The 12,234-nt window shown below is 44.4% G+C and overlaps 2 protein-coding genes across 2 annotated transcripts; both read left to right on the top strand.

Moving 5' to 3' along the window:
- The first annotated feature begins 4,316 nt into the window (after positions 1-4,316).
- Positions 4,317-5,042, top strand: LOC133311151 (large ribosomal subunit protein uL5m). The gene has a single exon (XM_061512170.1). The coding sequence runs from the start codon at positions 4,452-4,454 to the stop codon at positions 5,040-5,042; it is 591 nt and encodes a 196-aa protein (XP_061368154.1). The 5' UTR covers positions 4,317-4,451.
- Positions 5,043-5,045: 3 nt separating this feature from the next.
- Positions 5,046-5,348, top strand: LOC133311152 (small ribosomal subunit protein uS14m). Its single transcript, XM_061512171.1, has one exon. It carries the CDS (start codon positions 5,046-5,048, stop codon positions 5,346-5,348), a length of 303 nt encoding a protein of 100 aa, XP_061368155.1.
- The last annotated feature ends 6,886 nt before the right edge of the window (positions 5,349-12,234 follow it).

Here is a 12,234-nt window from a genome sequence, read left to right as displayed (position 1 = left end):
TATAGTTGTAGCTACGAGCAAGAGAGGACAGAAGTGAAGTATTGAGATGAGTGAGGGGATACGGCTAGCACCTTCTAGCCCAACAATACTATACAATAGTTTAAATAGCTGCGCTGGCAGGGAGGACGCTCATCAAGCTGAAATACCAGTGAAAGAAGCAAGTGAAGCGAGGTTCGACAGACGCTCGACTAAGCGTAGCCGGAGAGGACAGATTTCTATAGGATCTCTGATTGAGAGAATTTTCCATAATAATAAGAAAAGAGTGCTATCTCTTGTTACACCAGCTCGAGGCACAGATGCTACTCTTGTTTATGCTCCAGAGGTAGGGCTGTGGGCTCAACCCGTGCTCTCTTCCCCGCGGTTGATCCGCTATTCTCCGCCCATTCATTTGACCGAGAGAAGCAACTCCACAACCAACGGCCAAAAGGAAGATAGAAGCGCTGATGAAGGCCTATAAACTCAATGTCAATGAAAGTAGGGAACCAGCGACAAAGAAAGAAAGAGAAATCCATGACATGGCACTTGCCTTCCCTTACTAATACTAAATTGCAATCATTCCCTCCCTCACATGCATTTGCAACTAAGACCGGTAATCCCCGGCCATTCTCGGCATCTTCACTAGTAGCCCTTCTTCTCTGCATGCTAAGGCTCAGTCTTTCTAGTTTCTAGATAGTTACCCCTTCTTCACTCTTCCTCTTTCAAGCAAAGTGGAATTAGGCTCATTCCCCAGGATCACTGAACTTGCTCTATATTCATGCTTGGGCTTCTTATATCTCCTGAAGTCAAGCAAGGCAAGGGCGCCAAGGATCAAAAAGAAAGAATGCATTTCAAATGATATGCCCAATTCGTATTCTGAAGAAAGAAGGGCGGATTTTCATAAAATGGAAATCAAAGACCTATTTCACATAAGAAAGTTAAGGCGGGCTTGGCTCTGATTTCACATTGTTGAGGACCGGACAATTAATTGCTTGAGTCTGCCTTCATAGATCACAATCACATGGGAGGCTTCGGCCAGCCCTCTATCAGTGGGCCTACTTTCATTAACCATCTCTGCTGCTAGATTCTGGATTAAAGGATAAGAGACTTGGATATCGAGGACCTTCACCTTCTTGAGCTCCACATTCACTGGCTTAAGAGCTAAGGGATTCGGAGGTCCTAATCGAACTAAAGAACAAAAATCAGTCCATTAAGCCCTTCTCCATTCTATACCGTGGGAGAATAGTTGACCTTACCGAAGTCTTTTCCATTCCCAGACGTTTACAAGCCCTACTAGGGATAACATAGAGTTGCTTATCTAGTGTACCCAAAATCTAAGTAAAAAAAAGCTTCTAGGATCAATCTGGCATTCATAAAGCTATAGCGAGACTGTTATAAGTTTTCGAGAATGCTGCATTGGCTAGTGCCTTGTATCGGCAGAGGGCAGGTTATGCACGTGAAAAAGAATGAAAGGACACTTTGAGTTGGAGTTGGCTTTCCTGAAGAGCTTTTCTTTCTCCTTTTTTCTGCGCTGCTTTTCTCGCTAAATCTTTATTCTCTACTCGCTACTCAATCGATAGCGTATGTAGATAATTTAGTGGCTTTTGCCTCCGCTTTCTTTTATCCTTGTACTTTGAACCTTGTAAGCAGACAAGTCAGTTGATTGGTTTTTGCACATAAGCTGCAGGAAGGGAAAAAGTAAAGCTATTAGTAAAGCAATGAAAGAGAAAGAGGAAAACCTAGTACTGAGGGAAATTTGGAATCCAACGGTACTAGCACTGGTAAAAAGCCTATCTCCTACAGGGAATCCCCCTCGCTTTGAAAGAGCTCCTTCCTATCGTCTTAGAATTCTAGGAATAGATCACTTGCTTGCATAGTCCCTCCAAGTGGTTGAAAGCTATCAATCTGGCTTCTGCGAAGAGAATGATGTCGTTAGCAAAAAAGCAATGAAAAAACCCCCTTGAGTGAATTAGGAGTTTCGGGTTCTTTCTACGCTGGCGAACATCTCATGCATCTTTAGAACCATGGAACTACCATCTTAATCTTAATAGGGGCTTACCGTGATGTGATCTCTGTCTAGAGAATTAGGTAACGAAGGAGATGATCGGTCGGACGCGAAATTGCCGAGTCAGGCATGGGCTATCTTGTTAAATCGCCTGATTTTAGTCTTGATGTCCATCCGGACCCCATCCCCCACAGTGGATTTTTTTGCCCTTTAGAGCTTGTGATTGAGCATTTCACTAGCACCTTCATGATTGCATATAGAAGACCACTTTTTACCAGGATTCTGGAACCATTCCTTGATTGATTGTCGAATTTCTCTCTACCTATATTTAATAAAAAAAGATCGAAACTTTCGAAAGCGCACTCATTCCTTGCCCTATTCGGTTCGGTCAAGCAGCTTCTTTTTCATATTCAATTCAATATGGAATCTTCGCCAAAGCAGTTGTTCTCAATCCCTTTATTCAAAAAAAGTATATATAATATTAATCGAGCGGCTCGCGCATCTGTTCTTTTCTCTTTGACTTCGGATTGAGACTTGAAGCTTTAGCCTGAAGGAAGACAAGATCAGGAACCCAAACCCACTGTTTTGTGCCACGCGGTTGAGCTTTCTCCTTTCCCACTGTGACTTCCATTCTTGTTTTCTAATAGAGGGAAAGCCGCTCTCCTTTATAGGAGGGTATGCCTTTACTTGTCGTTAGGATCAGTCGCTTCTAAGGTATCATCTTGTAGTTCTAGGATTGGTTTCTGTCTTGCCTAGTAAGGCTGGTAAGTTAAGTAAGTATTGTCTAGTTCTTCGAGATTCTCTTTTGAAGAGGCATTTGTTCTTGGACGATGAACAAAACTTTGATAGACCAGAGGTGTAATGTAAGCAAAGCACCGCGAAGTGTGATTTCGTACTTAAGAAAAAGGACTTGACGCCTTGAACACGCTTTCTATATATAAAAAAAAAAAAGAGGCGAGTCCGATTGCTTCGTAAGTGAATAGGGGTGAGTTTAGCTAATGAATTGGTCTTTTGAGTTGTGGTATAAATAGGGGGCTTTAGGCCCCATTGCCTTTTTGTTATTTAGTTATTTGAATCCGTGTTCTCGCTAACCGAAGATGAATGGAACTTTCGCCGCTTTCCCAACCAGAATAGAATGCAGCTCGATCCGGCTGAAAACCTATAATCTGATACTAATGCCTTTGTTGGTTGGGCCTTTGCCTTTGATGCCTCACCACTTTCAGATTCAAGTGCTAGTTTTCTTACCTTACAATGTCGATCGGGAAAGATAGAGCATCTTTTCCCCGGCCTGGGTAAGAGTCAGAAGTAAGGCCAGTGTCTATGTCTATCCATCTTATAATCCGAATCCAAGCTATACCTCCTAGCCTGTTCTGTCGGTGAAAAGTGCTAAATCCGTGTAATGAGAGAAGGCTCTTTCTTTTCTACTCGTTGTAGAGTATGTCATTACTGGTCTTTCTTTGGCTTTAGCTATTCAGGAAGATTTCCCCCCAAGTTTCTAATTTGCTATTTTACTAGATCGAGATGCTTAGTAACTCGAAAGATAGGACTTTCTCTCTTCTACTTCGTCTAAAGCCTGTGCTGACTGTGTCGCTACTGCAAGGGAGAAATGCTCATAATCTAGTGACAATATGGGAGTTGTTCCTTTTGTATACCTTCGGGTATAAAGGTAAGATCTCTCACGTGTCACTATTAATATAATAAGGAGCACCTTAAGGTAACCCGATCAGAATCCTAATCCGAAGCTTGTCCGTATGAGTGGTATGGGTAAACCCAAGTCTTACGATTAGTACTTTTACCATGGTGTTTGGAAAACCTTTTCGTAAGCCAATGGAGCGGGGAATCAATTCCTTTCTCTTTCCTCTTTCAACGAAAATGCGCACCCTAAGCTCGCGGGTTGGGTACACAGAAAGACAAAGGCTTGACGACCTACCTAATTAGCTAGACGAACTTCCCGATACAGGCTTCCCCCAGTCCCAGGTCTGAAGTCGGACATTGATTGACTCATTGATTCCGAGATAGGCTCCTGCTCAAAGCAAAGCCAGGCTTTAAAGACCGAGCGAAAGGCCCCTCTTAGCAGGATCGTCTTCAGATGTTATCAACGAATCGTCTCTTGCAGGAGTTGTGGAAGATAGTCTTTTTCCCGTGAGTGGCTTTTCTCTTTTGGTTTTGGACTTGCTTGCATGCCTTGTGGCGAACTAGACTGAAAATTGTGTATATAAAGACAGAGTCTTACCTTTTTTCAAAAAGAAGAGTCACGCTCTTTAAAAGCCCCTATTCGACGATGACTTAAGCCTATCTTCTTTCTTCTTTACTTTAAGTAAGAAGGGCTTTTTTCGGTATACCGCTCTCCGAAGAGAGCCTATGATATCTTTGGTCTTTTTCCCATCCTTTCTGTTTGTTGGTCAACAACCAACCACAGCTATCTATAGTTCTTCACTACTCCTACAGGAAAGACTCTCTTTCTGTCTGTATGGAGGGAATTTTTTTTTCTCAATCAATCACTATGTTTCCACTCAATTTTCATTACGAAGATGTATCACGTCAGGATCCGTTGCTCAAACTGAATCACGCCAACGTTATGGAAGTTCCTGGATCGTGTGAAATAAGAGTAGTACCAAAGGCACCCTATGATTTCATAATCAAAAATGGAAAATTGGCTATGGAGATTCCGCGCGGTCAGAAATTCATACAGACACAAAGGGGTTCGACAGGAAAGTCGTTTCGATCCAATCCATTCTTGGGGTCAAATAAAGACAAAGGATATGTCAGTGACCTAGCACGACAAAGCACTCTCCGAGGGCATGGAATGTCTAATTTTTCGGTCAGAATCTCGACAGTAATGTCTCTGTTAGATTCTCCGGTCGAAATCAGGGAAAACTCCATTCAATTCTCGATGGAAACGGAGTTTTGCGAATTCTCCCCGGAACTGGAAGATCATTTCGAGATCTTCGAACATATTCGAGGGTTCAATGTGACTATTGTCACTTCGGCCAACACACAAGATGAGACTTTACCACCGTGGAGCGGCTTTTTGCAAAAAGATGAGGGAGAAACTCAGTAAGAGATGTCGGAGAAGCGAAATATACGAGATCACAAACGCAGATTGCTCGCGGCTAAATATGAATTGAGACGAAAGCTTTATAAAGCCTTTTGTAAAGATTCCGATCTTCCTAGTGATATGCGGGACAAACTTCGTTATAAGTTGTCCAAGTTGCCAAGAAATAGTTCCTTTGCACGAGTCAGAAACCGATGTATTTCCACGGGTCGCCCTCGTTCCGTATATGAGTTCTTTCGAATTTCTCGTATCGTTTTTCGTGGATTAGCATCTCGAGGTCCTTTGATGGGCATAAAGAAATCGTCTTGGTAGCAACCGCCAAACCAATAGAACAAGGGTTAGCTCTGCAGCTGGTCCACAAGCAAGGTAAGTAGGTCCATTACCGGCCGGCTCCGGACCGAAAAGACCTAACGGAGTAATCCCTTATCTCGGATCGGAGATGCTAACGGGGCAGGAATAGAAGTGGGGGACCTATCTACCGCCTGTGTCTATCTTATGCTCCCCAGACATAGACTACGTACAGGGTAGTACTCTTGGATATAATATCACCGCGTGAACGTGAACATAACATTAAGTTACGAATGTAACTCCCGAGGGATCGACCACTATTCTAAATAAAGTAAGGCGGAGAACTTTTGTTCATTGGAGCGCCGGAGTGCGGAGGTTGTTCCCATCATTGAAGTCAGAGTGTGGGACTGAGCCTTCCGAATGATAAAGAAAAAAAAGTGCTTAGTTTCGTTTTTTAAACCAACGCAAATCTCATATTGACTTTATCTCGCCCAACTTCTAAGGATAGATAGAAAAGGTTGGAGAGAGTTACTTTCTGAAATTATCTCCTTTCTAAAGCTGCGCAAGGCGGCCCCACCCCTCTTTTCCCCCCTTTCATGAAAGACCCTCGCCCGCCCCGCTTCCTATTCATTTTTGGGTCGGGACCCGAGGGCCTTTTTTTTGTCAAGAGGTGATTTCGAGAATCAACCAACCGAGAAATCCGTAGCCCAGGTGACTCAAAGCCTCCCTCTCGCCCAAATGAAATGGGATGAATTAAATAAAAAAAAAAAGAAGCTTTTTGATTGATTCAGGGCGCAGCGAAACCAAATTCTTTCTCCCACACACCTTTGCCCTCTTTCACCGAAGAGGAAAGAAGAATCTTCCAAGCGGACAGAGACCTAAATTTCCATTAGATTCATTCCTAAGCTTGCTTTGTTGCAGTAAGATGATCAGTCCGAGAGTGCTGGAGAGAAGAGAAAGCGGTAAAAAAAAACCCCTCTGATTCGGTCCCTATTTGAGACTACTAAGGCAGTCGGACGACTCTTCAGTAACCCAGACCCCTTCGACGCTCGCTTCTTTCGCTGTATACCCCCTCCATCCTTCGGAGGTGGAAGAAAGAAAAGGTACTATAAATAATGGATTCTTTATTCTTTTTTTGTAAGTAGGGCCCCAGAACGAAAAAAAGGTGGGGGAACCAGAGTTGTCACGATAGGAAAGAGAAAAAAATGACTATAAGGAACCAACGATTCTCTCTTCTTAAACAACCTATATCCTCCACACTTAATCAACATTTGATAGATTATCCAACCCCGAGCAATCTTAGTTATTGGTGGGGCTTCGGTTCGTTAGCTGGTATTTGTTTAGTCATTCAGATAGTGACTGGCGTTTTTTTAGCTATGCATTACACACCTCATGTGGATCTAGCTTTCAACAGCGTAGAACACGTTATGAGAGATGTTGAAGGGGGCTGGTTGCTCCGTTATATGCATGCTAATGGGGCAAGTATGTTTCTCATTGTGGTTCACCTTCATATTTTTCGTGGTCTATATCATGCGAGTTATAGCAGTCCTAGGGAATTTGTTCGGTGTCTCGGAGTTGTAATCTTCCTATTAATGATTGTGACAGCTTTTACAGGATACGTACCACCTTGGGGTCAGATGAGCTTTTGGGGAGCAACAGTAATTACAAGCTTAGCTAGCGCCATACCTGTAGTAGGAGATACCATAGTGACTTGGCTTTGGGGTGGTTTCTCCGTGGACAATGCCACCTTAAATCGTTTTTTTAGTCTTCATCATTTACTCCCCTTTATTTTAGTAGGCGCCAGTCTTCTTCATCTGGCCGCATTGCATCAATATGGATCAAATAATCCATTGGGTGTACATTCAGAGATGGATCAAATTTCTTTTTACCCTTATTTTTATGTAAAGGATCTAGTAGGTTGGGTAGCTTTTGCTATCTTTTTTTCCATTTGGATTTTTTATGCTCCTAATGTTTTGGGGCATCCCGACAATTATATACCTGCTAATCCGATGCCCACCCCGCCTCATATTGTGCCGGAATGGTATTTCCTACCGATCCATGCCATTCTTCGTAGTATACCTGACAAATCGGGAGGTGTAGCCGCAATAGCACCAGTTTTTATATGTCTGTTGGCTTTACCTTTTTTTAAAAGTATGTACGTGCGTAGTTCAAGTTTTCGCCCTATTCACCAAGGAATATTTTGGTTGCTTTTGGCGGATCGCTTACTACTAGGTTGGATCGGATGTCAACCTGTGGAGGCACCATTTGTGACTATTGGACAAATTCCTCCTTTTGTTTTCTTCTTGTTCTTTGCCATAACGCCCATTCCGGGACGAGTTGGAATAAGAATTCCGAATTCTTACACGGATGAGACTGATCAGTGAAAAATTCTGACACCAATCATTTACGTATTACACCAAGAATGAATTGACAAGCGCATTAGTTTTATAGTTGGCTATGTTGATATAGCTTAGATAGGGAAAAGATATTATACACTAGGGTAGGGCTGAACTTTCAAATCCGGGGGCTTTGTTCCCGAAACTCCCTTCCTCCTCCCCGTGCCTTACCCGTCCTTTGAAAGCCAGAACATTCGCATAGAGGAGTATCCTTATCACGCATGCTTTTCCACTGATGACAAAATGACCTTCTATCCTCTTCTAGGGATTCCTACCCCTATATGGAGAGGGGAAATTCATATTCTAGTATTCTGCATGAATATGCTTCTGCGCCGGGAATATCTCATAGCGGGAAGGCCCAGAGATCATAAAGAGATGGGAATGGAGGCATTCCAGCCCAACTCCGGTGAATGGGTCGAGAGAGATAGAGAGGGGAGTGGGATACAGGAAGTATAGTGAAGAGTTGAGTGGCTATCCAACCATCCAATCGGCTATGGAGGGTGGTTTCAGCAAGCGGGTAAACCGATGATGACTAGTCAAAACTTAGGTAGGCCGATCGTCGCTCATCCCTCGTGTTCTCTCCCGTGAAGTGATTCATCCCTAAAATGGGCATGCAATCCCTATGGAAAAGCAAGTCTTCCAATTGGAGTCAATTTCCACCCTCTGATGATCCATTCCGCCCTTCCGTATAGCCAGAAAGGTATGGAATCTTATGGATTACTTTCAGTAGTTCTTCCACCCCCTCCTCTTTCACCTATCCCTTCACTCCCCAGGGATTCCGTACAGCTATACAATCACGGTTCATCGCTCGGAGGGAGGGAATAGAAGCAAGCATTTTCCGTTCAGTCGGTAATGAATCAATACGCAGGGAAACTTTCTTCCATGGGAATGGCAAGTCTCGGACAGGCTCATATTGGTTGGGTATGCTCTTTCCATAGGCGACTTTCCAGAAGGTCTTCAAGGTGGATATGCTCTTCTTCTCAGAAAGACCATCGAAGAAGATTCATAATTCACACAAATTTTTGACGTCCGCTGTCCTCAAAAAGATATTTATAGCGAGCAGCACTACTCAAAATTCCCGTTCGATAGGTTCCCATTTGGGGGCTTCAACCAGATTTCGCCCTATGCATCGGGAATTGGATCAAGATCAACTGCTTTTTAATTAAGCTTTTGGATTTTGCTCTCGAATTGACTATTGAAAAGGAAGGGATGTTGGGCGAGGTGATGGCTCTCTTTCAAGATATGCATCTCGAACCAGGTCTCCAACCGGCACTGAAATTGGCCCTGCACTGGGGCTCCCCGGTCTCAAGAACTCGAGCGGTCTTAACTTAACTTAATAGGTACTGGTAGCCGATTCGGATTGTATAGCTGCTGGGAAGCATAAAGATCGATCAATGTCCAGATTGCAACGCATTAAGTAAGATGTCAATGCCCAGTAGTGAATGTGTTCCCGGTGGGTCTATCGTCAGTGTTCTAGTGCAAATCATATCTCTATGTTTTTCAAAGCACGTCAAGACCAAAACAAAGCGAACGGACGGCAGGTGACTTTGATCTCACGCGGGCCTATACTTCGGCAACTCATAAGGGGGCTGGGCAAGAAGGAGGCTCCTAGCTAAACTTGTCTCGTTCGCGAATGAACCCAACGTCAGGAAATGAAAGAGGCCGCCCTAAGCACCATGCCTGTTTTGATCCTTGTTCCCCTTCTCGCCTCGCCCTATCCGACTGGACACCACATCTCGTCTTCAACTCATTCCGACACTGTGAGATCCTATGGTCACGCCTTAGTCCGAAGGGCTAAACGGGCTTTTGGGCATTATTAAGAAATGTGACTCTCCACCTATTTCATTGTGTGCTTACTCCCCTTCTGCGCTAAAAAAAAAGTAGATAAATAACGTAAGACTTTGCTTGCTCCGAGCCATCTTGTTAAGGAAGGGCGGCTAGGGTGGGAAATTCAGAAGAATTTCATTCCAAAGAAGGAAGAAGGAAGACTCTTAGTTGTTGAATGCGAGTCACTACATAGGTGGAATTTGATAAGCTCCTTTAGGCCCGGCTAGCCCGTAGAGTCTTAGGCTTTTTCCCACTTTCCCTGACGCAAGGTCGGGGTCGTTACGAATAGGACACATATACACCAAACCTTTGAAGGATGAGGTTCCAGTTCGCCATTCCTATTATTTATAGGCTTCCAGTCTCCTCAGAAGTCCGCTCATCTTCGCAGAATTCACCTGGCTCTCTTACTCACCTTCGCGTCTAGGGCATGATGTCTTTATTTAATTTAAGATGATTCAATTGGTCAATCGTCTTGTTATTCTCAATCCATTCTTCCGGGCCTCTCTACGGGATTGGAAGAAGGAGTTTTCACCCAAATGAGTTAGAGTTCCTCCGAACCGTGTCATTCTCGAAGTATGGTCGAAAACACGAGGCGGGAGTGCGTCGAAGCATGAATTGACCTAGCGACGTGAACCTTGGGTGAGGTGCACTAGCGAGCGACTTCCTTCCCCAAAACAAAAAAAGAATGCCGCTATCATGCGCGAAGCGAAGCTTGATAGGAGCCCGAGCTAAGAGAATAGAGCAAACTCGACGTCACAAAACCAGGGATAGATCGCTCAAGGGAGCAACTCGAGATAGATGCAAGATTCTTTCTCCTGCCCTTCACTTAGAAAGAAAAGTCCATTTTTCAGCACGCACTAATTCCTAAGTTTAGTCGGTCGAATAGCCTTCTTGTGTGACCTTCCACGGGGTGGCAAGCTTTAGAGAATAGGGGCGAGGTCCCCATACTACAGAAGGCCGTAAGCAGTGGCTCGACGGAGATGGTTCGAATCAAGCGAAACCAAAGGCATTCGTTGGCACCCGAGATGCTAAGGATCGAAGACTTTTGGGATATGGAATAGTACTTTCTGTTTGTGCCCCTTTTGACGACCAAGTCACAATGGCAACAATGTATCTATATGGGGATGCGCAGCAGTGGTGACGGACGCGATATGAGGACATGCTGGAGGGCCGTTGCGAGATCAACGCCTGGGATGGGAGGAACTAAATAGGGAGCTCAAGGAAAGGAGCAGTTCCTGCCTGGGAACGTTGTATGGCTCGCACGAGAGTCCCTGATGCGGGCCGGCACTGTTCGAGAAAATCAAAAGCAGACCATGGGGGGAAGCTTGATAGGAGCCCGAGCTATAGACAAAGAAGGACTTTGATAGATAGAATAAGGCACTAAGACATCAAAAAGAGGGCTACTTCACTATGAATGGTAACATATGAATTGAAACTTATGCGACGGGTGTCAATTACCAAAAACGACTCGACCACTAACTCAGTCCCGCGGGACATTTCTAACACAAGGCCATGGATGCGAAGAATATTTGAAACCACTCTCGAACCATCACACTCCAACCCAACTGCCCATGATATAGTAAGAACGGAATGGAAAGGCAAAAAAACGATTCTATACGCAGACGTGAAAGCTCTATCGATAGAAGCAGCCTCTCTTTTTTTTTAGAGAGGAACGATTCCCTCGTCTGAGAACCGCCATTCACGCACTATTCCTCCCCACTAAAAAGAGCGATTGATAATCTCGATAACCTAAACAAAAATGCAGAAGTGAGCGTACCCCAAAGCTATCCTCTCTTCCCCTTTTTTAGCCAACCCCACTTTTTTTTCACCTTGAATTGGTCAAAGCCAAAAATCTGATAGAAGGCAGAGAGATCAGAAAGATACGCGGACGACTTTACTATAGTATAATAGGTCGGAAGTTTCCGTGAGCAGTAAGCAGCAGATCTCCCCTTATGGATTTTGGGAAAGCTGGTGGCCGCCTGTGAATTCTTTCAAGGCAAGGGGCGGCCTGATTCGACATTGTTGTTTACTCTGATCCGGTCGAGGTGGTTTTCGTTTACCAGCGCGTAGGCGGTCTAAGTTCCTATGACCGAGTCTTTCTGGCCCCTGTGAACATCTTTTCTTAATGTATTAAAGAGGGCCTCTCTAACCGGTGAAAAGTGGTGGGTGTCCACTAACGGCCGGCCATTCCTGGCTCGGCTCCGATAACGCAATTCCGGAAGGAGTCGGTAGTTGGGCACTGGATCCCTTCGGACCTGGAGAACGTGTGACGCTGGGTCGGGGTTTGGTGAACCAACTGGTCGCTCCTCTAGTTGAAGTATCGGGCCCCTTTTTCTTTCGTTGCCTAGATTACACCTTCGGAATACCCCAGAAGGGAATTTTTCTCTATTTCCCTCAATCTTCACTTTACGCCACGCCGACTCTCCTTTCGTCATAAGGCGTGGAATTAGACCAAGGGGAATCTCCATAGGAACTAGTCCCTCAGATTTCGCACGTAGGAGATCGAGACACAGCCCCAGGGCTATGAGGAAATATGTAGATCGATCGCCTCAGATAGACAACTACATAGAGGGTCTCTACAAGTCTATATATTCTTTTTTCTTTCGTTCCCCCCGTAAGATCACCAATGAGGTCTGCAAGTTTCACATCTAAGTAATACCCGATCCGATAGTTTACGATATATATTT

The sequence above is a fragment of the Gastrolobium bilobum genome, unplaced genomic scaffold (assembly GCF_033153095.1).
Source record: "Gastrolobium bilobum isolate Gb01-03AN ecotype WA unplaced genomic scaffold, APGP_CSIRO_Gbil_v1 utg53380, whole genome shotgun sequence".
Lineage (NCBI taxonomy): Eukaryota > Viridiplantae > Streptophyta > Magnoliopsida > Fabales > Fabaceae > Gastrolobium > Gastrolobium bilobum.
Note: the sequence above shows the minus strand (reverse complement) of the source record. Positions and strands in the feature narration are given on the sequence as shown.

Bases quoted from the DNA above. Each gene is read 5' to 3' on its own strand.
- LOC133311151 (XM_061512170.1), top strand. From the start codon at position 4,452: ATGGAGGGAATTTTTTTTTCTCAATCAATCACTATGTTTCCACTCAAT.
- LOC133311152 (XM_061512171.1), top strand. From the start codon at position 5,046: ATGTCGGAGAAGCGAAATATACGAGATCACAAACGCAGATTGCTCGCG.